The following is a 25648-nucleotide window of genomic DNA, read 5'->3' as shown; positions in this document are numbered from 1 at the left end:
GAAGCCATGGGCTGGCATGGGATGGGCCCACTCTGGTTTATGTCCTCCCCACACCACCTCCTCCCCAGCTGGGACATTCAGTCAGGTGCCGGTGACAGCTCCCACGGCAGCCCCAAGATGCCGCTTCTTAGTTTTTTGTGGAACAAGTGGTATTGCTTTCAAAAGGTTATAAAAACATATGCCTGAAGAGAATGTCGGGAACTTGGGTATTAATCTCCCTTAATTCAAAGAGCACTCAAAATAAGCGAGACAGAAATACTGTCTGGGGTGAGAAGATGCCAGAGGTCAGACTGTGCACCACTAGCTTGTGTCAAGTTCAGAAGAAAAATAATTTAGCACAAAGAATAACAATTTTCAGTGTAGTGCAGTACTGGCCTCTCCCTGGCTGAGCAGCCCATTCCCCTCAGGGCTTGCTGCCCCTGGCCACGCAGGTACCTGCCTGTGCTGCTGCCCGTAGGGCCGCTGCAGCCCAAGCTCTGTGCCATGGGCTGAGCTGAGGTGCCGTGTGCTGCCCTCACTGCTCCCAGCACCATCCCTGCACTGAGAACTGCTTTTGCCAGGCTTCACCCAATCCTTCCCCATAAAACACATAATTTGAGCTTGTTTTGACTTTGCAGCATACCTGTAGAGCAAGACATTTTGGACACATTTTCCAAGGCTTTTTATATCCAATTTTCAACAAAAAAGCCCCACAAACACAAGTGTGTTCCCTACACGGGATCGTGTTGCCACCTCTGTAGTTCACCCTTTCAATCCAGGTAGTTGTTTCAGTCAGAAAATTAAAACACAAAACCACACAGAATTATCTGATTAAAACAAGTTTCATTTAACAAATTATATTAAGAATACAGACTGAGTTATCACACAATTAAACTTCCCTTTGTAAAATACAGGAGGGTCATCTAAAATAAATATAAAACATAGTAACATTCATAAGATTAATGCACAGTAAAATCACTTTCAGTAACCCAACCATCTTAGAAAACCACTTTGCAACTGCATAAAAGGTTTCTCTCTGCCATTTTTATGATAACATTTAAATCTGTTGCTGTTAGGAAACAACTTCACAACAAATGACCAGAATATCCAAAGTGTTTGGTTTCCCTGTGGTGAACAAACCGAGCAGCACCTCACTGAGCTTGTTTGTGAGCAGAGGAGCAGCCTCTCCCTCCTCCTTTCTGTACCACAGCCCGGGCGATAAGGCTCGGGATGGCTGACACCAGCCCGCTCAGCTGCCCTGCTGCAGGGGGATTGCTGCTGCTGGGAGGGATTCCCGGCTGTTTGTCAAGGCTCCAAGGCTGAGGTAATCATTTGGATGTAGTGAGGTGTGCCTGCCCTTTGGGAGGAGCAGGAACAGCTCTCGGGGCTCCTGGGGCTGCCATGGGAGAGCGGCCACGGGCACATCTGGGGAGACAGACCCGAAGTCACCTGGGGAGCAGCGGGGAGGTGAAGGCCAACATGGAACCAGCCAGCTCTATCCCGTTTTCCCTCCTCCCAGGAGATTTCAGGCCCCACAGAAGAGGAGGTGCCAAGGCCTGTGGAAGCATCCCCTTGCCACTAGCACCTACCTGGCACGTGCAGTGCCCATGACAGGAATTCTCCAGGCTTGGCGGCATGTGGGTTCAGTCTGGAGAGCTCAGGATACTGAGGGGGCAGTGCTGGGTGTGAAACCAAACAAGCCCAATGCTACAGACTACCAACAACCTCTCACTGCACAGGAGGCTCCTGGGAAACCTCCAACAAACACTATGGGGACACGCAGGGACAGTCACAGGAAAAGTCTGACACAGTTTACTCATATGGAACTACAGATACGAGGTGCTCCCATAAGGGAAGACACCTGCTACAACTATTCACACTTGAATTTTATCACAAAGTTCACACTCTACATCACTTTCTGAACTAACTTCTTGCCTTTCCATAATTAACACAGCAGACAGCACAGCCTGGCCTGGGTGGCCACGAGTCACCTCGGCACACGACCAGCTTCTTGCCGTGAGGAATCCAGGAGGCAGCGTGTCACTATGAATTCACATCAGAAGGTGTACTTTACAGTAAGCAAACCCCTCACTGCTGCTTTTCTGTCTCTGCTGCAGATGTATATTAATTTGGCAAACTAACTTCTCCATCAGCCACAAGTTTAAACTACCCAGAGACCAGTTTTGTTCTACAAATTCAGGCAAGGTAGCCAAGAACATCTGGTAAAGCTCTGCAAATCCACTTCTGTTGCTTTCCACTGACTCCTCCCCTCCCCTTATGCTCCAGAAGGCCTCTCCCCAGCCAGACAACATCCGCATCAGACTCCCTGAACATTTATTGCCTGGGCCAATTCTTCCACAGTCGCCTCTTGGCCAGGGAGGAAGATGCAGAGAGATGCTGATACTGGCCATGGCACATGCCAGCACGGAGGACTCACCATAAGGATGCAAGGACCAGCCTTGCAATGAAGCTGCTGTGAGTACAAAAGTTATGGAACAGCCAATAAAACCTTCCCATGGAAATGCTGACCTGACACCCCAGATCTCAGGAATTCAGCAGTGCAATAAAAAAAGCTTCCTCTGATCAGTGGACTGAGAAGCTGACACAGTCAACCACCCAGCACCGTGTCTTGCTGCGCTTCCAAGCACTGGATCCGAGCCCTCTCCCTTTTGGAATTGCCTAGTTTTCCAGCCTGTGGTTAGCAGGGCTTACAGCTCAGCTGGCTCTCAGCAGCTGCAGCTTTTTTTTCAAAACACCTTGATTGTGTTTGCCCCACAGGAACTGCATCTGTCCTGTGTGCATTTGGAACAGGCTGTCCCTGCAGTGCTGTGGTGCAGGACCACACTATGGAGAGCAAACTCCTCTCAAGGTTCTCTGCAGGTGAGTCCCGAAGCAGCTTTGCTGGCTCAGTGTTAAAGAGGGAGAAGTAGGTATACAAATATATCCGGAAGATGCAGATGCCTGTCCCAGCTGCGTGTCCTGCCAGTGTTTCAAGTATCCAGTGTTTCCTGTAGGTCACTGCAGAGCAGAGCTTGTTATGTCCAAGAAGGCTGAGCAAACCTAGCCGTTGGTATAAATATTAAAGCATTGATTTTCTCTTACACAAGGGACGCAAAGCTCTGCACCCTTTTTCTCAGACACAGGCACTCCCAGTGCCAGGGAGTGTGGCACTGAGCATGGCGCTCGGTGGCTTTCAGAACCTGCTCCTTGCTGAACCCCCCGGCCGCTGCGCAGGCAACTCTGCCCTCACACAGGCAGAGGTGGCTCGAGGAGGGGCTCCTGGCAGCTGTCTCTCCATCTCCCAGTGGCAGGCACTGCCCCTGGAGCTCTGCAGACTGCTGGCTGTGCTGTGCCCTGTGCTAGTCCGCAGCCCTCGTTCCTCCACCATGAACAGGGAAGGTCAGCTCCCATCCCAAAGCTATGAGGAATGCACTGCTGTGGATGGCTCCTGCCTACCTGCCGTGACCACTGAGCCTCAGGAGAAGCTATAAATGGATGTCACAGAAAACTACAAAACAAATTACAAGCAGAAAAATAGAAAGACAAAAGATGGATGAGATGGGCACAGCACTACAGCATAGAGTGGATTTGAACTTGAAGTGAACCTGAGCCGAATGACCAAGCTGCCATGGTATGTTCATTTGTCGATGTCGGCATCATCAATCTGGCCTTTGTGAAGCCTGGCAGTGAGATCTGGCTTTTCTTTACTGCAGGATAAATAACTAAAAATGGTGGTGCAAGCTCCAAGTAAATGAGCACTTCCAGGGGGTCACTCAAGGGCTCCAGAGCTGGTGCACAGCTTTAACTCTTTTGCCCAAGAACAACACACATGCAACCAAATTGGCCTCTGCTCTCCAACCACATGGCCACTCTACAGAGGCAGCTCCAGAAAATTATTTACCTGATTGGAAGAAGCTGAAGCAAAGATCTGGACTCAGTTTGTCCCAAAGGTCACGGTATTTTGTGCTCTTTATCCCAGCAGTACAGTGCAGTGCCTTAAAATCAGAAATGAATCTTTGGACAAGACTTATTTTACTTATGTACAAATAAAAAATATTAGCTGACAGTACAAAAGCTGCTGTTAGTCACCATTCTGTGCCACTAGCAAATGCCAGATCAACCCAAGTGAGTGCAAAGTGGGTCGGGGCACATGTACGACCCAGGCTGAGAGCAACAACACTGCAACTGTTACCATGGCAATTGCATTTCAGTGGGGTCAGGGAATCAGTATTTTACAATATAAAAAATTGTACGTTTTAACACTTACTCAAAAATTGCCATTTTGCTGCCATGATGTATCTTTGTTCTACAGCAGAGACTTGAAAGAGCAGCACAGTCAGATGGGCACTTGTAAATAACTTATTACAGCAATGGACTTCTTCAAGACATGCATTTGGCTTGGGAGCAAGCCCAGTCAGCAATCACAGGAAGGCAGAGGTCAGGGTTTAATGCATCCCACTCTCATCCTGTGCCATGTCAGTGTTCAGTGCTTCCCCATGAATGCCCAGGAAACAGGCACATCTCTTTTGTTTTAGCAGCTAGAGGGGAACATGTTAAGAGAACTGTCTCAATGATGGGCAGGTGATGGCATCCCAGTTGTCAGCAGGGCCCTGCCTCCACAGGCAGCTTGGCCAGGATCAGTGGGGCACTGTCAGGGTCTGCCAGGGTGCCACTGCCAGCATCCATCCAGAAAGAAACAGGGGATGCTTGCTGCCACGGATCCATACAGACAGATGGACAACCTGTGCAAAGCAGAGGTGCTTCATCTCGGGACCTGCAGTGCCCCTTGGGCACTCTGCCTGCTCTGCCCTGCCAGTGCCCAGGGAGAGCCAGGGGCCCTGGCTCCCTCAGCCTACAGCAAATCCAGTGACCACAGTGGATCTGTGACTGATCCCAGCCACAGCAGAACTTCTGTGCCCAGACCTTGGCAGAGGGATTGGCATTCACTGCAGCTCAGTTCTGCACTGGACTGAGCGCCGCAGGAGCCTCCTGCTGCAAGGTGTTGAGAGCCAGGCAGCTCCATGGCAGCTCGTGTGGCAGTACCCAGCCATGCCTTTTATTTGTTCCTTTTAGGGCTAAGACTTCTCAATGCTCCGCAAGCTCCCAGCTGTGTTCGCAGAGGTTTGCTACAGCTCTGGATTCTGTTGACTGTCCTGCAGCAGGGTTACAAAGTGGGGATGAGCAAGGGGCTGCATCAGGCTCCCAGTCCTGTACTCACGTGGAGAGGGGTCTGCAGCAGCAGGGAGGCGGGGGTAGGGGGCAGCTGCTGAAGGGTCGCGCGGTCCCAGTGTGTGGAGCGGTGTGTGCAGGGGGTGGTGCAGCGCAGGGTGGTGGCGGTGGCCGGACACGTGGGGGCCAGGCTGGTTCCATCGCTGTGTCCTGCTCAGTAGTATGCACGCACACACGCTCCAGCACCGCGGCCCCTCAGGACGGCGGGACCGGCGGGCACCGGGTGGGGCTGGGCGGCAGGCGGGCCGCCGCGCTCTGCTCCGTCCGGAAGCTGTAGTCGTACTGTGGGGCAAAGCAGAGAGAGAGAACCGTGGAGCACAGACCCACAGAGCCACACTGCCCGTGACTGGAGTGGGACAATATAAGAAGCAGAAGAATGAGAGAAAAACCAGGCGTGGCAGCAGCTGGCCCAGGTAGGGCAATGCCAGGTGAACCTGCTGGCACCACATCAGTGACCTCCCCAGGTAGGGTTCACCCCCTCCCCCAAAACCCAGCATCAACACAAACATGACCACACTCATCCTGTCCATAAAGCAGATACTCAGAAACATTCCCCCTGCCAGGTCTACACAAGCCGGTACCATCAGAATTAACATTTTTGGCTGGCAAGAGGGTGAGAATCCCTATATACACATCCCTGTGCCCCCGCGATGTCACTGCAGGCAAGGGACATCCCTCACAGCCTGGCGTGCACTGTAGCAGTGCCATCTCGTGGCACTCTGAGAGCCGCACCCCGCCGGTCCGCGGCCACCCTGGTCCCTGCCAGGGCACCCCAGGAGAGGCCAGGGTAGCGGTGGCTTTCCCGTAGCAACTGAGTGGCCAAAGCCGCGCCATATGTTAGGGCTACCGGGGTAGGAGCTGCCCACGACCCTGGCACATCCACTGCAGTGGCCCGTACACGGACTCTCCTCCCATGCATCTCCCAGTGTCCCATCTGTGGCTCTTGGAATGTCACAAACACATCCCCCTGCGCGCTGCTCGCCAGCCGGACTGGGGCACGGGACATGCTGCCAGCGAGGCGGTCCCGGCAACCATCCACCATGCTGGTGCCTGGCCCAGGGCTGTGCCAGGGCTGTGCCAGTTTTACCAGGGCTGTGCCACTTCCGCCCAACGCCGACCTCCTTTTGGTGCCGGCTCGGGAGGACATCGGCGCGACGCCGAGCTGCGGGAGCCCTGCTCCTGCCGAGCAAAGGGGGCCGGCCCCGGTGAGCCTGGCCCCGGTGAGCCCCATCCCCGGTGAGCCCCATCCCCGCCCCGGTGAGCCCGGCCCCGGCCCTGGCGAGGCGGCGCGGGGCCGGCAGGGGGCGCCGCGGGTTCGCGGCGGGCAGGGCCGGGCCGGGCGGGAATGGGGCACCCCCGGCCGCTGGGGCTGCACCAGGGGCTGTACCGGGGGCTGTACCGGGGGCTGTACCGGGGGCTGTACACCGGGGGCTGTGCCAGAGCCTGTACACCGGGGGCTGTACACCGGGGGCTGTACACGGGGGGCTACACCGGGGGCTGTACACCGGGGGCTGTACACCGGGGGCTGTACCGGGGGCTGTACACCGGGGGCTGTACCGGAGCCTGTACACGGGGGGGCTGTACACCGGGGGCTGTACACCGGGGGCTGTACACCGGGGGCTGTACACCGGGGGCTACACCGGGGGCTGTACACCGGGGGCTGTACCGGGGGCTGTACAGCGGGGGCTGGGGGCTGTACACCGGGGGCTGTACACCGGGGGCTGTGCCAGAGCCTGTACACCGGGGGCTGTACACCGGGGGCTGTACCGGAGCCTGTACACCGGGGGCTGTACCAGGGGCTGTACCGGAGCCTGTACACGGGGGGCTGTACACCGGGGGCTGTACCGGGGGCTGTACACCGGGGGCTGTACCGGGGCTGTGCCAGGCCTTTACTCCCCCGCGTTCGCACCTCCCTGTCGCGATGCCGCAGCCGGCGGCACGCAATAGGCTTCATTTTTCAACACCCAAACGCATAAAGATGTCAGCTCAAACTGTTTACTAATTAACACTTAAAAAGACACAAATTAGATATGCGTGGCTAAGAGCAATTATAATCAAGACGAATCTCTCCAGTCATTGGGGAACTGAGGAAACTCCTAATTGCTGGAACCAATGTTTTAAAATCTGAAATCATGCCAGTTAGCAAATATGTTCATTTAAAGAACATTTCATGTGACTGCACTCAGGAGAATTGACTACAAACATGCAAACAAGGAAAAATATTTCTGTGTAAAATTAAAATTTTAAGCTCTTCTAGATTTACAACTTCTTCATTAAATATATTTGCAAAGAGCAGCCCATGAAAACTTGTAGCAATTTAGTGGTTAAATGAACTGCATTCCTTATCAGTTTAAAAGGAATGATGAATATTGGATGCTCCCTTTACTAATCAGGCGCTCTCTAGACTTTTTACACCATGCCAAGCTCAAACGAAGACAGGGTGCACCCTGCCAGCAGCCAGACCACTGCCCTCGCTGCCGCAGCCAAAGGCACTGCAGCATCCACCACAGAGCTGTGAACAGTGACCATGCCAGCACCTGTGCTATCACCTGCACCTGCCCAGGTGCCCACTCAGTGACTCTACCCTACCCAGGACAGGCAGGAGTAGCAAGGACAAAACCCCCAGAGCCCTGCTGGGAGACCTGGCAGCAGCACTGCCAGGGCTCTGCTTCTCTCCTCTCCTCTCTGTCCTACATCCACCAAATTAGCCATGAAGTGACGGCATGTGCTGCTTACACCTGCACTTCACCACCTCCTCATAGCCCAGCTCTCTGTGTACTCCCCCGGGCACAGCTGTGCCATCCTGGGGCAACAACAGCAGTTCAGGTGCAGTCCAGGATTGGCACCTATTTCCATCATTTTCCTGACAGGGTAGAGTCCTGAAATTCAGCTGCCTGCAGCTTGGAGGATGGGTGCATACATCTCCAAATGTGGTGACAGAGAACAGTAATTTTTGGAATTCTTTGGAGTATTTTTTGCAAGGCATCTTGCTCCAGGGAGAATGTTCTGGCTGCTCTGGATATCCAGAAGATTTGCTGTAATGGTGCTATTGCTTGCAAGGGAAATAAAGCCATGCTGAAATTCACAATATTTATATGTGTAGCTCTCTATGTGCAGACAAGATGCTTCATCAAGGAATATGGGCTGCATAATCATACTTTTCATTACGCTGGAACGCACACAGCCTGCTCCAGAGCAGGAGCTGTGGGAGAGCCAGCTGGTATCGGCCTCTCCTTCCTGGCCCATGAAAATGATTCCAGTGTGGGTATCCCACAGGCCTGTGAGGGCCATGTGGCAGACTGCAGTGCCTGAGGCAATGGGCGCATCTATCAGCCACTGCCCCTGTCAGGCAGCACCTTCAGATCCACTACTGCGGCCACTGCAGTCCCATGAGGTGCCTGCAAAAGCCCTGGTAACTGGGCCTGACCATCTTCTTGCACTCAGACAAAATTTTCAGGCAGAAGAGGGTAGATTTAGGCAACTGGACTCAACTGGAATAAAAAGTGGAAAAGCCTTGAGGAATCTGGCAGCTTTGTGATGTCATCTTCTTACTCTCTCCCTTGAACCCAGCTAGATGGCATAGGAGGAGGTCTTTGTGACTAATGGTGCCTGAAGAAGCATGTGCTGCTGAGACAAGTTTCTTCCTGGTCTTAGCCTTTAGATGTGAAGCGACCTTAGCAGAGCAGACAGCTCCTTGGCACCATGCCATGTACACCATGCATGTGCCAGAACGGTCCCTCAGAATCACCCTCAGTTTGGTGGCTGCCTCCTGCCCGAGCTCCTCAAACGTTCACATCCACTGAAGTGCAGCCCAATTCTCCCAGCAACAACTTCCCAGCATCTTTCATCAGAACTGATGAAGGTGTTTACCTGACATTGCTGAGTCAAGTCCATTTGCCTTCCTGACATGCAAGAGGCACCTAAGAGTGTCCTGCCTGCACTGTGTATTGTTGATACATGAGAAAGAAAGGTTAACCAAGACAGACATCTGGAATTAAACAGAAGGCCCCACACTTTGCCATTATATTCACCACCTGAAGTGTCTTCACTCATCATGGATCACAGAGGGCATCCCTGACCCTGGGCTTACTGCGTCACTTTATCCATCCTCTGTGACTTGAGAAAGATGAGAAAAGTATTTTCCATAAAGGAAGGGTTCTTAAAAAGAGTGAACACAGCCCTTGTAACTTGCTCAGTGCCTGGCTGGCTACTTACCTCCTTTTCGATTTCTGCAAGGGTTTTGATTGTAATACCCAAGAGATCAACCGGCTGCATCTGGCAAGAAAGAAACAAAAATGTCAAATTCAGGGCTGGGGAGGGGTTGTGTGTTTGTTTGTTGTTTTGTTCTGTTTAGAGTCAGCAAACACTCTATCACCAGAGATTTAGAGGTACCATCTGTAAACACAGGCACGATCCTGTTCCTCATTCCACTAGGAGAGTGAAGCAGCAGACAGTGGGTTGGGGCTACCAGCTTCAACACTGTTCTCCCTTAGTGCGACAGCTGACACTCACCTCCGTGTCGCTCTGCTCAGGTGGACCTGCCACCACCTTCCCACTGCAGGATGCAGTCTGAACACCGGATGGAATTCTGTGGCCACAGCACGGAGGTGTGAGCGGCACCAGCTGCGGGAAGCCCTGACCAAACTGACCATATGGTGGCAATGGTGTCTAAAGGATCTGCAGGGAGGATTAGCACGACCTAATCTCTCTGTATTTGTCCTCACAGCAGGGACTTCAGCTTTCTGGGAATAACGGCCTATAAACAACCCTCTCAGAAAGCAAGGGATGTGAAAAACCCCTGTCAGCAGGAAGAAGAAAGCACAAAGCTGGAGCACTACTGAAAAATCAGACACAGCTGATGGCCCAGTGTTTGCCTTAACAGCTTCCTGTAAATTGATTTTTAAAAAGATGCTGCTTTAGGATCAGATGGATTTGGGAACTGGTAGTGGGATGCTGAATCTTTGAGCTCTGCATCATCAGCTTTAACAAGCGCTGGCCCAGTGACACCCAGAGGTCATCCTGAACCAGTACCGGTGCTTCTGTTTCGGTGAAGCAGACGTGCCTCACCCATGCTGTCGGCAGCGTGCCCCACCTGCATGGACCTGCAGTGCCCTCTCCGGTTCACCCACAGCCAGGCAGGACCCTCGTGGTAGCTGATGGCACTGGAGGGCACTGTGCCATTACGACTGCCCTGAACTGCTGGAGTGCCAAAAGGAAGTAGTAAAGCTGATGGCACTATGCCATCCCACAACAGGTAAATCCAGGAGAACTCCACATCTGCAGCTTTCTTTACAATCTATGCTTAGAAATTAGAAATGCTTTCAGCACCAGGGAGTCCCAGTGCCATTCCTATTTTTGACGGTAATAAACCTTGAAATCCCAGGAAAATTCAGTTTTAGAAGCAATCTGGCAGAAGCCTTTCCCACCTAATGGGCAGCTATTGTGACATGCAACCTCAGCCCATCTCAAGCACTGGGTATGTATTTGGCCCCACAATAGAACAGCTCCCAGAAGCAGGTAATTTGTCTTGATGTTTTGTGATCGCTCTCCATGAAACAATGAATTTCAGACAGTGGGAGAACAACAAAGGCAACTCACCCCTTCAGGAGCACAGGCAAACTTCTCCGAAATCATAAAAGGCACTCCATCCATTGCTGAAAGGGACAAGACATCATCATATGTGACGTTTCCAGCTGGCTTCTGACATGCAACTTCACACATTCCCAGTGACAGACCAAGTATTCACAGCATTGACACATGACTGATTGCTCCTAAATGTTATTGCCAGCCTTTTCCTCCCTCTAAACTGCCAGTGGTTCCTTTCCATGTAAGACATAGCTGGGTCAGTCCCTACCAAACCAGGAGTCCAATGAATTCTCCCTGCTCTATCCAGATAGAATTTCATGGCCTCAATTTTGCATTTTCCAATTTTGTGCAGCTGACAAAGCAGAATAGTATTTGAAACTGAAAGAAGGATGCACTTCTACTTACCACCTTCTCACCAAACCAGTTCAGCACACTCGGTGGTGTCTGAGCAAGAGAATAAGGAACAGCTGGTTCAGGGCACTTGTAGCCCCTAAAGCAGTTAACACCACCACCTGCGTACCAGGCAGTAAGTTCCCACCACCTGGGCAGGATGATGACAAACACCTGGGGCCAAGCACCCTCCCTGGCCTGGCTGTTGCCAGTGCAAACTCAACAGTGAACAGTGGAGGTCAAACACTTGCAAACCACATCTGGAGGATGCAAACCAGTGGAATATGAGGACAGACATGAGGACATGACACCCCACATGGCACAGCCTCATGTCACTGGGCCCAGCTTTCTCTGTAGCATAACCTTACTGGTACTCATAGCACTGTCTGCCTTTATGCCATTTTGTATATTCATCCTAGTGCAATGATGTTCAGTGTTTGTGTCTTGTTATCACCATGTCACAGGAAGCCTCCCACAAGACATGGTAGCACAAGGGACACACTTATTTTTAAAACATGTAACTCAGCAACTTGCACACAAGACAGAAAAGGGCACATTTCTAAGGCACCCCAGATACACCTCCTTCATTGCACTTACACCTTTAACATCTGAAGTCCTTACATTTCAACTCTGAAAGAAATAAAAGCTTCAAATTAGAGTAAATTTAAGCCCTGAGAGGCCCTCCAGTGATCCTCAAATAGGGTTATCTTTCAGAAAGCATCTGCACCCACAAACCCAGGGCTCCTCTGTTTGCCGTTTCTAATTTCTACCAGCACCACTGAATTACCATGTTAGTGATTAAACAAGGGTCATTTAAGAATACTCAGCTTTTTACATTTGCTTTGTCTATTTCAAAAACCCCCCTCCACAGGAGTGATTTTGTTATCAAAGGTGCTGTGTGGCAGCCACAGTGCAAAGGGAAACAAAAGGAAACAGATGAAAAGCAGCATCACCAAATCCAGGAAGTTTTAAACCTGAAAGACCATCTGCATTTGTTATCCGACAGAAACCCACTTTGATCAGCCACACGCTAGCTTTTGTAAAGTAATCTAAAGGCTGAGCTATGCCAAGTGTGCGTGTCCCCACAGCCCCCAGAGCCCCCCCGTCCCTCGGCCACACGCTCCAGCCCACCCTGAGCTCAGAACTACAGAGCGAAGCAGCAGATAAAAGCAGGGTGAGCCAAAGGCTCTGCAGCGCAATTAGCACTCTCCTAAACAAACGAGCTTCAACAGAGCTGTAATTAAGCAGGCCTGTAATTAAGTATATGCCCTTTATCATAACGATCATGCTTAAAAATGGCATGATGCATGGAAGTGTGTTATTAATGCTGCACTCCCCAAGCGCAGGAGCGTGTGCAGAGCCGGCATGTCAGGCCCATCACCAGCCCGCTGCTAAAATGCATTAAAGGCAGAATGCAGAAAACAAGGTGCTCATTCAGCGTCTCCTTTCACAGCCAAGCACTGGTGTCACAAGGGTTTAAATACCACCAATTCTGGAAACTTTACAGAAACGAAGCCCTGGGCAGCCACTGCCACTCCGTGCCCCAGCGCCAGGAGGGCAGCAGCCCTCACCCCTTCACCCCGTGGCTTGGCCAGGCTCCAGAAAGCCCTTTGGCCACCCAAGGGGCCGCAGGCAGGCAGTGGGGGCCCCCAAGACAAGATGCGTGGGGAGCAGTGCTCCTCCCTTGCCTCTGCTCCCAGGCTGAGCAAATGCCCCAGACAAAATAAGTGGTCTGGGGGAAGGACCCTTCTGTGCCCCCCACTTCACCCTTGGGGTGCCCTGCTCACAGGATGAGACACCCACAGCTGCTGCTGCCCAAGATGGGTTTTTCACATTCACGAGGCTTCAAGGGTGAGGCACCCTACTCCCACAGAAGCCCATGGAGACTCGTAATGATCTCCAGGCGCAGGCAACTCCAGCAACAGCAGGAAAGAGCTCCCATTGCTGTGCAGGAGCCTGACCGGTTGTCCAGCACTGGGGTGTCCAGCACCAGGGACTGGGCTTGGGGGCCACTGCTCCCACTGCACACTGTGAGGCAGCACACAACTGCTGTTTACAGTAGCAGCTAATTTAATAATAAAATTAAATTAAACCAGAAGTCTAGGAGAGCATTTTAATTCCATGTCCCTTGTTTTGATTTTGTTCTGTAAATAAACAGCAGCAGCAGCCTCTGATTTCTCAGTTTTTCCTTTTTCTTTTTTCCCCTCTTGCCTTTAAAGCATTCCTGGCAGGCTCTGAAGAGCGACTGCTGTGCTGAGATCCTGCCCTGTGTCACCACCTCCATGGGCAGTGTCACATTCACAGACCAGGCCCTGGCCCTGAGCTGCAGTTCCCGTTTTAGTCTGGCCAAAAGCTGTACCAGGTTCCTCCATGTTCAACCTGTGCCACATTTGAGACCAGCAGACGGTAACACCAGGGCATAAAGGAACTGGTTCTGGTGAATGATAAAACACAGTTATTTCCAAAGGTATCCATGCCAATTAAAATAAAAATTACAATCCCAATTTTACAATATTACTCGTATTATCACAGGAGCAGCTCACCCACTGACCCACACAGGCTTCAACTTCTTTAAAGGTTCTTTAAACTTCTTCAAAATATTTCTAAAGACCTATAAAATGTTTGCACCTTGCAGATTAAAGCCTCCTTGCACATGTAGGCAAAGCTGCTCTTGCCCCTCAAAGCCTCGCTGCCAGGACAGCTGCCTGTCAGGGCCCTGCACCCAGGGGCTGAGCACAGGAGGCAGCAGGTTCTGTCCATGCCACTATATCCACAGCACCTGCAACAGGTCAGGGAGGTGCCTGTGCTCTTCTCCCTCTAAACGGAACAAAATAAAATCTGATTTCAGCAGGAAAACTCTTTCCAATGGTTGTTTGTTGCCTCCCAGGATCAGCTCCTTCCTGAGGGTCACAGCTAATTAACTCAGTCACTGCAATTAGATAAAAGAGTTGAAAGGAGCCAGCAGCCAAAACCAACCTCCCAAAGCCCAGCCCCAAAGGACAGTGTTCCCACGAATCCCTGACAGCAGCCAGGAAGTGCATGGATGCCTCGGTGAGGCACAGTGGACATGCCCCTTCCTCAGTGCAGGACCACTGGAACACACAACCAGCTTCTACCTGGAGGCTCCTTCTTCACTGTAACTTACCAAGACTTGCTCTCAGGCTCTAACAGGGAGGACACCAAAGCATGCTCTATAAATCCAACTTGCTAGCTCACTTAGAAATCCTCTCTTTAATCTGTAAAAGTATTGTCACCCTCCTCTAAGCACTCGAGAGATGCTGCCTTCTGTGCTGCAGACTCCAACTAAATCTCAGTTGTCAAATTAGTAATTCATCTTTCTTGAATAACTATATTTTTAGCCAAGCTACCAGATTTAAATAATCAGACCTGCCAATGCTACCCTAATTTAAACACGCTGACGAACTTTCACAGGCAGCATCAGCTAACATAATGAGTTTCTGGATGACAAAGAACTTCAGACGGTAGTTCTCTACACTACCCAGCGTAATAAGCACTTGTTCTTTTCTACAGTGTGCACATAAAAGAGAAATCTAAATAATAGTTGCTGTAATTATCTTGAAAAATATGTGGTGATTAATGGTGATTATGAAAATCTGTATAATTGTTCGCTAAAGCTCCAAAGATCAGATGCTCTCTTGAAGCAACCATCAGTGAAGAACTTGGGAACACAAAGCTAGAAGCGTGTGAGAATGGGATCACTCGTGTGCCAGCTCAGGCTTCACCCTCCTGTGACCTCTGCCAGAGGTTCCAGGATGTCCACAGCGTGACACATGTGTCATTGTGGTTGAAAGCACGAAGTTCAACCTGTTATTTATGCAAATAATTAATTACTCTTGTATCCAACTCACAGTTTGTCATGACACATTAATGACTTGATAGACTTCTATGAACTAGTGTGCACAGGACAGCAGAGCGCTTTTATCGTCATTTAATTTAAAAACGATCCTGTGTGAAATTATCTAGTTGTGAGTGATGGAAGCATAAAGAACAGACTCAGCAAAGCTTCTTTTGGATCATTGCTTTATTAATGGTAACGTCAGGGAAATGAAAAATGCTAACATTGTCATATTTAACTCCTGGGTACAGATGAATCGTTGCCTCAGAGCCTGGCGGGCTCCGTTTGCACACTGCAGTGAGCGCTAATTCCTCACACTGCGATTGTGGGGATACACAGCCACGGAAGAGTTTATATACCTTAACTCCCAAGGAAATAACAGCTGTTTCTGCATTAAAGTCTCACCATAAGCTTTTATAGCTTTTGATTTCTTTATTGCTGTTTTTGCATAGCCTTTTACACTTGAATTTTCAATTTCTGATATTAAAAATATTTAAATAAATAAATAATTCCCTTGCAAAACATTTTCCTGCATGACTGAAAATGAAGAACTGTTAATCCAAACCAACAAAAAACCCCAACACTGAGTGCACTACTACTACCTTTAACATTTAAATGATCTTAGGTTTTAGAAAGGGCTTTCCCTAATGCTACAGAACTATTCTGATTTTCCTCAGACCTGAATGCTAACAGAGTGTTCATCTTTTACCAAGAAGAGTATCTCATAAAACAGCCTACAGCAACACCATAAAACCAGTAGAGCTCCCCTGCTTAGAGAAAACTTGATTTTCAGCTAAATGGCACCGGAGGAATCTGAAAGCAGATTCAGAACCAGGGGCTGGCACAGAGCTCAGGCACAGCAGCTCTTGGAGGGAAGCCATGGTCAGGCTGGAGGGACACGCGAGCCCCTGTCTGGTGTGGCCAACAACGGTGCCCCCACAGAAGAGTTTCTGCCACCAGCGCTCAGCCCAGCGGCACGGGGTGCCCCCAGCTCGCAGGAGGCTCTGAGCACCATTTCACTGAAGCGGGAAAGCACAGCCACGTGCAGTCTGTGCCCAGCCTGGCGAGGACAAGTGACTGCTCTGTCCACCAGCAGCAGACCCCTGGGGTATGGCTGGGGCTCAGCTGCAGTGACCCCCAGCAGACAGGACATGCTGTTACCTGGGCGGGCGGAGCAGCCACGGGGAGCTGGTGGCACAGCGTGGTGCTGGCCAGGGCAGGCTGGAGCCAGGCCACCCACCCTTGGTGCCCTCTCGCAGCCCCTGCCAAGCACACAGCCCTGGCTCCCGCCCATGCCCCTCTGCTTCCCACCACATGCCCTGGCATGAGCTCTGCACTCCTGAGCTTCTTCTGCACCCGTGCATGGAAGGAAGCACAGGACAGCTGTACAAACCAGGCATGCCTTAGCACAGGGGAAACCATTCAGAAGTATGAGAAAATGTTTTAAAATAGTTTGCAATGCATCCAGAGAAGGGTGTGAGCTTTTCAAACCAAACCAGCTCCCCACGATGCTAAGCCTCCTCCTCCTGTATTTCTATACACAGAGATTTAAACAGCAACCTGAACAGTAAATGTGTGTGTGCTCTGTGCTAGTGTGCACCAAGGCCCAGATGGAACCACACCAAATCACTGATGGCAAAACCTCAGGGCCAAAACAAAAGCAGCCTTTCCTGACAGCTCCTGCCAAGCTGGCTGCAACGGGGAGCCTGCAGCTGCCCCAGCTGCGCTTCCCAGCTGCAGACACCATCCCCAACATGCACACAACTTCTTAGTGTCATACAAAAAAGTATGGAGGCACAGGCAGGGGCACAGGCAAGGGCGCAGGGCTCAGCTCCACTAGCCCAAGGCACAAACCCAAGCTCGTGAGAGCCCCTGAGCACCTCATGCGGCTCCGGGGGCAGCTGCACTGCGGGTCCCGTGGCTCCTGGGCAGCAGGAGCTCGCATCAGGGCTGTCGTGGGGCAGCAGGGGCACAGCTAGCTGGGAATGCCCAGCCCTGTGCCCTGTGCCTGGGCCTGGCCAGGCAGCAGGATGGCAGCAGCCCCAAACCACCCAATGCCTGGTGCAGTGAGTGGGAGAGCAGAGGCCTCCTGAGCTGGGGAAGGAATCTCTGCCCTGGGAAAGGTTTACAGCTTTCCTGTTCGTCTTGAAATGACTTTGATTAAAAAACCAGACCTGGACTAAATTTTCATTTTTGCTAATTTGATTGTCAGCCTTGATTTTCTCCGTTTCCTGCATAGCTCATGACATGGCACAATTAGTTACTGCTAAGATCAAGCCACAAAAACACTTGAAAAAATACCCCTGGATTTGATTATTTTCTTTTTTAAATAAAGTGAAGGTTAAGTACTGCATGGTGACGCCTAAGGAGCACCTCAGCACTGTGACTCCATCAGCACCAGAGAACATGGAGAGACTTCAAACAAGCTCTTCAAATTGCAAGTGTTTAGGAGCTCTTGATTTTATTATTTTTTAATAAAATGTCCCCTTTGAAGTCTCTGCACTACACTAAACTTCAAAGATCACACCTTAGCATGTGGTGTTTCCAAGCCACAACCCTTAATTAATTAGAGCAGAGCAGATACAAACCAGGGCACTCGCGTGGGGCTGAGGCAGAGCCGGGACAGGGCCAGCTCAGTGATGGGGAGGTGAAGGCAAAGGCAAGGCAAAGGCAAAGGCAAAGGCAAAGGCAAAGGCAAAGGCAAAGGCAAAGGCAAAGGCAAAGGCAAAGGCAAAGGCAAAGGCAAAGGCAAAGGCAAAGGCGTCTGCTCACGGCTGCCTGCTGAAGAGAAACCCAGATGCTTTTCCATTCCCCTCAGCTCTGGCTGTAATGACAGACTCCTTGGAAGTCATTAAACATGTAATGTCTGTCTGCCACGGCAGCCGGGCAGCGCAGGCTGGAGCAGCAGTTGCAAAAAGCATCTTGGGCAGCCCCACAATGGCTGCAGTGTTCCCTGGCCAGCAGCTGTAAATTTCTGCTGCTTGATGAGAGAAACATCCACAAAGCTCGCAGTGCTGCAGGGTAGGAGCAGGGGGTATTAAATCCACACGCTGCATATTGCTACAGTGTCTGGCCCCGGAAGCTTTTTCCTTTGCTGAGCCACGTATGGTGGGTGTGAGATGGGATTTGTTACCACCACCACAGTCCTGGGCTTCCCAGACTCTCTGGACAGCAGCCAGGTCACTGGCCAGGGACAGATGCTCACACTTGCAATGATGCTGTGATCCTGCCCAGCAGCACCCCACACCCTCCAGCAGTGCATTGAGTGACCAACATCTGTCCCACAGGACTCCCAGGGGAGACAACAGTGCACGGTCCTCTTTTAACATGGTTTTGGTTTAAGGGACTCAAGTTATTTTTAACACACAGCAGCTTTGTGTTTCCAATAAAAGCAGGAGAAAGAAGCTGGATCAGCTGCCCTGATAACACCGTGCTCTCCATTCTCTAAGCAAGCCTGCATGTTAGTGGAAAGAAACACATCACGAGCACAGCTGGGAAGGATGTGGGGATACCCATCTTCTGCCCTGGAGCTCATTGATGCACAGAACATGCTTCCACCATCCCATGGAACATTCACCCTGCCAGAAGAGCCCGGGCGCAGACCCACAGCTAAGCCCTTATGTGCTGGGGAGGATGGCACAGGGCACGGGCACACAGCACCACCCGGCTGCAGGGGAAAGTCCCCGACACCGCGGGCTGGGGGGTGAAAGGGCAGGGGAGGTGCTGTCCCCCTCCCAACAGCCAGACACAGAGCCACAGCCCTGCTGAGCCAAAAGCTCTTCAGCATGAGGAGATCCACTGCGCCACTCGGGATTCAGATCTTCTAATGGGATTTAATTTTTAAGTGCTCAAAATCATTACTGGAACCACATATTTCTATCAGGTAAATTTCATTTGCATATGCAAATGATATCTAAATACACTGCACCATTAATATGATCAGTAATTACATAATAATAGTCACCAATCTCCACACACATCAAACTTACAGTTTTGCAGCTATTAAGGAAACTGTGCTTTGTAATTAAGACAATCCTAATTTCCAGATGCTAATTAACTATATAATAATTAGCTTCTTTTGCTAATGCAAATTAAGTATTTTCATCCTTACTGGTAAAAGAGTTGCTTATCACTTACAAAAGAGACAATCTAGAAATAATCCCTCCTCCCTTCTAAAGGTGAAAAGGTAACTTCATTTTTACCAGTCTCATTTGTGAATGCAAATTAGCCCTGATTAATCAAATCATAGATTAATGTGCCCATCTTGTAGCACGGCCAGTGCCTGGCGTGGCCCTCCAGCCCTCGGAGGATGAGGGCCACTGGTGGCCCACAGAAGCCCCCAGCTCCTCTCCGTTGGTGCCAGCACTGCAGAGCTCCCTGCCCCAGCATGGCGGGGATCGGCCGCTAGCCCCACTCAGGGACACGCCGTGCCACCTGGCCAGGCCGAGGAGCACCCGGAGCCACCCGCACGTGGCCGTGCCACCGAGCCCTGGGCCGGTGGGGAGTGGCAGCAGGTGCAAGTGGCAGCGCTGCCAGCCTGCCAAACCACCACGGCAGGGCTCGGCCTTGGCGCAGCGCATTCATCATCTGCTAAACCAATCCACCCACTCTGCACCACCATTTGTCATTAATTATGCTAATCAGCACACCATTACTCTCCGATGACACCACAGCACTTATTAGCCAGTTATGGTTTTTCAAAAGCACAGCTCATTGTGTATGTGAGTGCTGCGCCTGCATTAGCCTACAGGGAAGAAATGTCCAATTATGAAAAGAAGAAATTTCCCATTATCTCCCTCTAACAAACCAATTTAGTAATTATAAAAGTCTCTGAACTCAGAAGGATTTGTTAAGAAGAGCTGAGTGATGAAACCAGAGAATTTTCTTTGCAATAACTTTCTGAGTTGGAACCGAAGTGACAACAGAGAATGAGCAGTTTTTATTATCTTAATTACGACTCTTGCATCTTCACTTTAGACGATCAAAAAGCAGAATTTATCTAAACACGGGCCTGTATTTGGCTCTTCCCTTAAACTATGTGATTTGTTTATTTTAATAGATACGCAACCAAATGTGCGCAGCATGTCACAGACACTGAGACGGGCTCAGCCAGTTCCCAGCCCGCAGCTCTGAAGCGTGGATGTGATGACACAGCAGCCGCCCACACGAAGCCCCTGCAAGCCCGAGGCACGCGCCAGGAGTGGGGACACCGCCCCGTGCTGACACAGATAAAGGGATGGAGCCAGGCCCTGAAGACTCTGTGGAAAACTGGCTTTGTTGGAGCATCCAATTCCTCCACAATTCCTATGTTGATTTGCTCACTGCAAGGGGACACCACTAGTTTTAGAAGCTTAATATGTGTTAAGAGCTCATTAATATCATCAGAGTAAATGGGCCTATTAAAACATCTTTAAGCAATATCTGAACATACATCTCCCTAAACTATATTTAATGACTGTACTTAAGATACATTATATGAAAGTCTTAATGAGACATTAGACAGCATTTTGAAGATTAAAATTAGAGAATCCATATAAAGTCTGTCCACTTAATGTAGCCTTAAGCTACACTGATGAAATACATTACCACCAAATTATTACTTCATTAGAACAAATATTTTCTAATAATTTCTGATTTATGCCATTAGTTGTCTGCATATATATTATATATTCATATCTATATGTACATATAAAAGTATACACAAAACAATTTTCTAGTTCAAAAGGAGATAGGAGAAATTCTGAGCTTTCTAATAGCTGAGTTAATTACTTGTCTTTTTTTCTATTGAGTTAAAAATACGCACTCTTCATAAAAGTCCATTTACAGTGCCCCTACTTATCCACTAACCATAAGGTCATTTTTTAAACATTTGCTGTTCTGCTTTTCAAGGATCAGTAAGATGCCTTGGTCTTGGCCCCTTTGGGCCCTTTGGGCCCTCCAGAGGTTGAGGCGTGGTGGCAGTGCAGCCCCCAGGGTGGATCCCAGCCCGAGGCCAAGGAGGACCCTTGCTCTGCGCGCTGCCCGATGCCCAGCGAGGGATGGGACCTACCAAAATTACCCATGGCCTGATAGTACTTCTGGATAAACCTAGAGCAGTGCCCATGGCACTGTCCCCCTGCTCTGGCAGGAGCGCCTGCCCACAGCATGCCCATGGATGGGCACCCACCCTGGGCCCTGGTGCAGCACAGCCAGGACAGCAAGGCCATGGGACACCTCCCTCAAATAACTGCCAAAACAAATTGCAATAAACTTATTAGCAAGAGGGTTTTATGTGTGGCTTATTTTGTATAAACAGCTTTTCATTAGATAAATGAAGCCCAACAACCTTTACAAATGTTTTCAATTATGAAATGATGCCATTGAGATATCTGGATGGTGATAATCAGGGAAAACACCAGTGACATCTCCTGCTCGGAGCCGGAACGTGCTGCCTGGATGGCTGCTCCTCCCAGTACCATCCCACCCAGCCACACCAGGCATTTAAAAACTCCTGCTTCATTTGATGGAATCCGTAGCAACAAGACTATTTACATTTATTCTGCCCAAGCCTTCTGTCCAAAAGAGCGAACATCTCATTGTAACAATTTTGCATTTTTAACTGTGCAAATTAAGCATTCTTCATAAATAACAGCCTGGTTTGCTGCACTGCAACTCCTTTTTATTAGCAGCACAGAAATACACAATGAGCAACGTGTTCTATTATTCTTTGTCAAATCACAGAATGCTACATTAGAATAACTCTGCTGGTCAATGTAATATAGTAGATTAAATTCAACTTCTGTGCAAAACCCACTGTAAAACAGCATGATAAGAAGGCTATAAAAAATTTAATTTTACTCCAAACTCCATCAAAAAAAAAAAATGGTGTGAAAAGTAATTTTGCATAATCAGTACGCGCCATCTGGAACAATTAACCGATTTCTATAGAACTATGAGGATCAGTCATATCTGCTTATTAAAGATCAGAAATTATACAAGTAATAAATCCTTGAAAAAACTAAGCATACTCCCGCCTGTCAATGCTATTTTAACTTCAAATACTGAAGAATGCCTGATAAGGCTGAAAAGAAGAGATTAATATATGCAAATTACATCCAGCATTTAAAATCCCCAACAACTGTCTCTGGTTTTCTGTCCCTTATTGCTGCCTTTATGTTTTATTCATACACCAACTCACCTGTCACTTCATAAGCTATAATATTATGGGGGGTATTATTAAACAGCATAAAGCCAAGCTTTAATTGGAAAGCTTCATTGCATTTTCCAATTATTTGGAGTAAATTAAAAGCAGATGCACATAGTTTAATAAGGAGTCTAATATCAGTTCCAGGAAATCAAAATTCATTGTCATTACTATGCTGTGATAGTTTTGCAAACTGTACTCAATTTTGGAGGTTTTGAAAAGAAAATCTGTCTCTGCAATCTGTTAATTGTCATTTGGTTAATAACTGTTTAAATATCCAAACCTCTGAGAGGCTTCCCATTTAAAAAAAATTAAACTCTGGCACTCGGCAAAGCAAAACAAACACGGCGCAGGCCACCCCAAGGTTGTGCTCCACATAATGGTACCAGTCCCACAAGCTCATCCTCCTCCATCAGCCACTGGCCCTCACCCACTGCTGCTGCGGGGCGTGCAGAGCGAGGGCACCCCTGTCCAGGGCATCCACATCACCTCGCCATCACCCTTCCCTCCATCACCCCCGCTGCAGCCCTTGGATGTACCACCAGGCTGTCCCTGGTACACCTGCTCATACATAATTCAAGATACAGGGTTACAGCCGGATAATCCTCTCGGCAGTCTGAGCAGCCTCCTTGGAAGAAGACTGAGCAGCCTCCTCGGAAGGTGACGTGTGAGCTGAGGGACACGAGCAGGAGGGGACACAGCTCCCCTGCCTGCCTGCTGCGCTGAAGGGAGCTGGGACCAATGCGAGGGCAGGGCAGCACCCAGCCAGGGCCTCCACCTCCCACACCAGCACATGGCGGTGAGGAGAGGAAAACAACGAATGGCACTTCAGGTGACAGCAGGCTCATCAAAAAATTGTCTGTCTTAAAAATGCCACCTGTGGGAGAACTCATGGTTCCATCATCGCCATTTGGGGCTGCTGCCCCAGCACAGCCTGGATAACATGTGGGCCATGCTGACACAGCACACCAAGGGTCTGTACACCACGGATGGGCTAATTTAATAAGAAACATACTTTTTAGATCTCATTAAGTATAGTATTAAGTAACACACATCCCTTTCTGAAATATGCAGCTGCAGCATTTTACATGAGACTCCAGCCTCCCTGAACTGTTGGATATTAATAGAGCCTTTCATAGCTGGAAGATTATCCAGGTCTCTTAGTCCAAAGACTGGAAATTGCAATACAGTAAAGAACAGGCTGACTTTAATCTCAGCTTCAGTAAAGAGGTTTCAATGCAGAATAAAGCTTGTGTCACAACTTGTCTGGCTTGTGGACCATCCTGATTAAAATTCAGTGTCACAAAATATAAATTTAGTTCTGCTTCTACTCTTAAAAAGTGCCAAGAACGTAAGTGAAGGGATGGGGACCAACAGTAAGACGCAGCACAGGACCTTCCCCTCCAAGACTGGGGGTCTCAAACCCCTTGAACATTGGAGGCGATTGCAGAACCACCAGGAACTGTGCTAGAAGATGAAGATAAAAGCAATCCTTTGTGCACTGAGCCAAAAAACAGAATCTCCCTTTTTTTCAAAATTACCTGTTTTAGTAAAGCAGACATGCTGTGCCAAGTGCATAATTTAATTATCTACAAAAAGGATGAAGCAAAACAATAGTTTGTGAAAATAATTTATTAACCTCTGATTAAAACATCTGTCCTCCTACATACAGAAGAGAGCAACAGCATCTTTTAAAAGGAAACAGACAACTAAGGAAGTGGCACACGTGGCCAGATAACCTGGCATTTAAGAAGGAAGTTGACATATGGGCACTGGAATATAACAAAATCTCTATCTATAAAGACCTCTGAAAGAGACTTCTTTTGTCACTACCAAGAAAAAAGAAGGGGGGGGGGATAGATACCCCAAGGCATTCCCAAGTTAGCCCCTCCTGAACAGGAGGAGGAATCAGGAAGCAAACTGCTGTCTTGGGAGCAGTGTGTGAAGCAAACGCTTCCCACGCCACTGCCCAGACAGATGACACCTGCCCCCTGCCGAGCGCCGCAGCTTGCAGGACGGAAAAGCAACTCGGCTTCCTTTTCAGGAATCCACTGGCTTTGATGTTTTTCCAGATCATTAACATCAGTTTCCACTCTCTCTGCAGCCTCCAGAGAGCTGGATTAGAAACCTGTGTGGAGCGAACGCCAAATGTCGCTGCAGTGCCTGCAGGAACAGCCCATGCTCCTGCAGACGAACCCCAGCTCAGCTCGTGCCATGGCCAGACCCTGGCTCACCCCGCCCTGGCTGGGCTGCACCAGGCTGAGACCCTCTGCCCCCTCCCCAAGGGGGCTCTGCCCCTGGGCTTCCTGCTGGGAACGCTCACCTGTGTGACCCAGCAGGTGGAATTTGGACCAGAGCCTCTGCCCACAAATGTTTCCCTCTCCAACCTCTCCGACCACAGTTTGCTTTGACCTTTCACAGGAAGTGTCTTAAAGAGGGCAATAAATATTTAAATATAATAAAAAGCTATTTATATATAAATATAATAAATACTCATTTAAGTAAATATTTACCTCCCTAAGGTAATAAATATTGGTGCTTGATTCCAAAATAAACAAGCCAGAGCTGTGGAGAAACTGGCACCTGTAAGAGCTGCACACGGAAACCTCCTCCTCCAAGGCATGCTGGCACGTACACTCCAGCCAACGCTGCGCTGGCAGCCGGCCGCACTTCCCTTCCCTGATGCTCAGCCCAGCTTCTCACAGAAAAATACTTCACGCAAATAACTTGATAGGTATTGACTAAAGTGGTTAAAGACAACCACAAAACAGTACCTTTCAGGTAAGAAATACATGCAAAGCATGTATTTTTGAGCATTAAATGACTGCTCAAAAACCCACCGCTCCTCAGGAAAATGAACAGCAGGTGCTGCGGCCTCGATCCCAGCACGGACGTTGCTTTATCGGAACATAAAGTGTGTGATGTTTTTTGGGATCTGACATCTAAACTCTAACCCAGAGGACATGGCTTTTCTCCCCTTAAAGAGAAGGAAAACCTTCACCTGAAGCTCAGCAAGGTCTTGAACTGAACTGAGAATGCTCCAAGTGGTGAGAGATTCTGTGCTTCTGGATCCTGTTTTATTTCTACGGATTAACATGATGTGAGGATGGATGCCCACATTTATGTCCAGCTAACATGATTCACTTCTGAAGGTACTTGCACAAATGTTTTAATTGTTTGGGGCTGACTACCAACAACATATATCAAAGTATGTTCTGCTTTTGTTCTACTGCTTTCCCAAGTCAGTTTCCCCATTTAAGTGTCCAAAAGATGAACCTTGGTCCTACCCAAGGGTAACTGATCATCTTGCTATCTCCACATTTCTGCCAGAATAAATATCCTTGGAAAGGTTCATATGACTGAAGTTGGGTTTCTGGCTACACACTGCCAGCTGCAGCAGGATCTGGAAGTTCATATACTCATTT

General features: G+C 49.4%; 1 protein-coding gene across 9 annotated transcripts in view; it reads right to left on the bottom strand.

Moving 5' to 3' along the window:
- Window positions 1-802: 802 nt before the first annotated feature.
- The window catches only part of MVB12B (multivesicular body subunit 12B), a 59416-nt gene continuing 34570 nt past the window's right edge, over window positions 803-25648 (bottom strand). For 3 of the 9 annotated variants that reach the window (XM_069032124.1, XM_069032123.1, XM_069032122.1), the window contains exons 8-10: window positions 10807-10862; window positions 9424-9483; window positions 803-5490 (exon numbers count right to left, since the gene is read on the bottom strand). In XM_069032124.1, coding sequence (XP_068888225.1) covers window positions 5404-5490; window positions 9424-9483; window positions 10807-10862 — 203 coding nt within the window. In that variant the 3' untranslated portion in view covers window positions 803-5403. Of the gene's footprint in view, window positions 5491-6986; window positions 9325-9423; window positions 9484-10806; window positions 10863-19758; window positions 20362-25648 lie in introns of those variants that run through there. The other 6 variants (XR_011155644.1, XR_011155645.1, XM_069032125.1 and 3 more) reach the window with 6 other exon arrangements.

The sequence above is a fragment of the Aphelocoma coerulescens genome, chromosome 17, assembly GCF_041296385.1.
Source record: "Aphelocoma coerulescens isolate FSJ_1873_10779 chromosome 17, UR_Acoe_1.0, whole genome shotgun sequence".
Classification (NCBI taxonomy): Eukaryota; Metazoa; Chordata; class Aves; order Passeriformes; family Corvidae; genus Aphelocoma; species Aphelocoma coerulescens.
The sequence above is the reverse complement of the archived record's forward strand: the minus strand, read 5'-3'. Positions and strand labels throughout refer to the sequence as shown.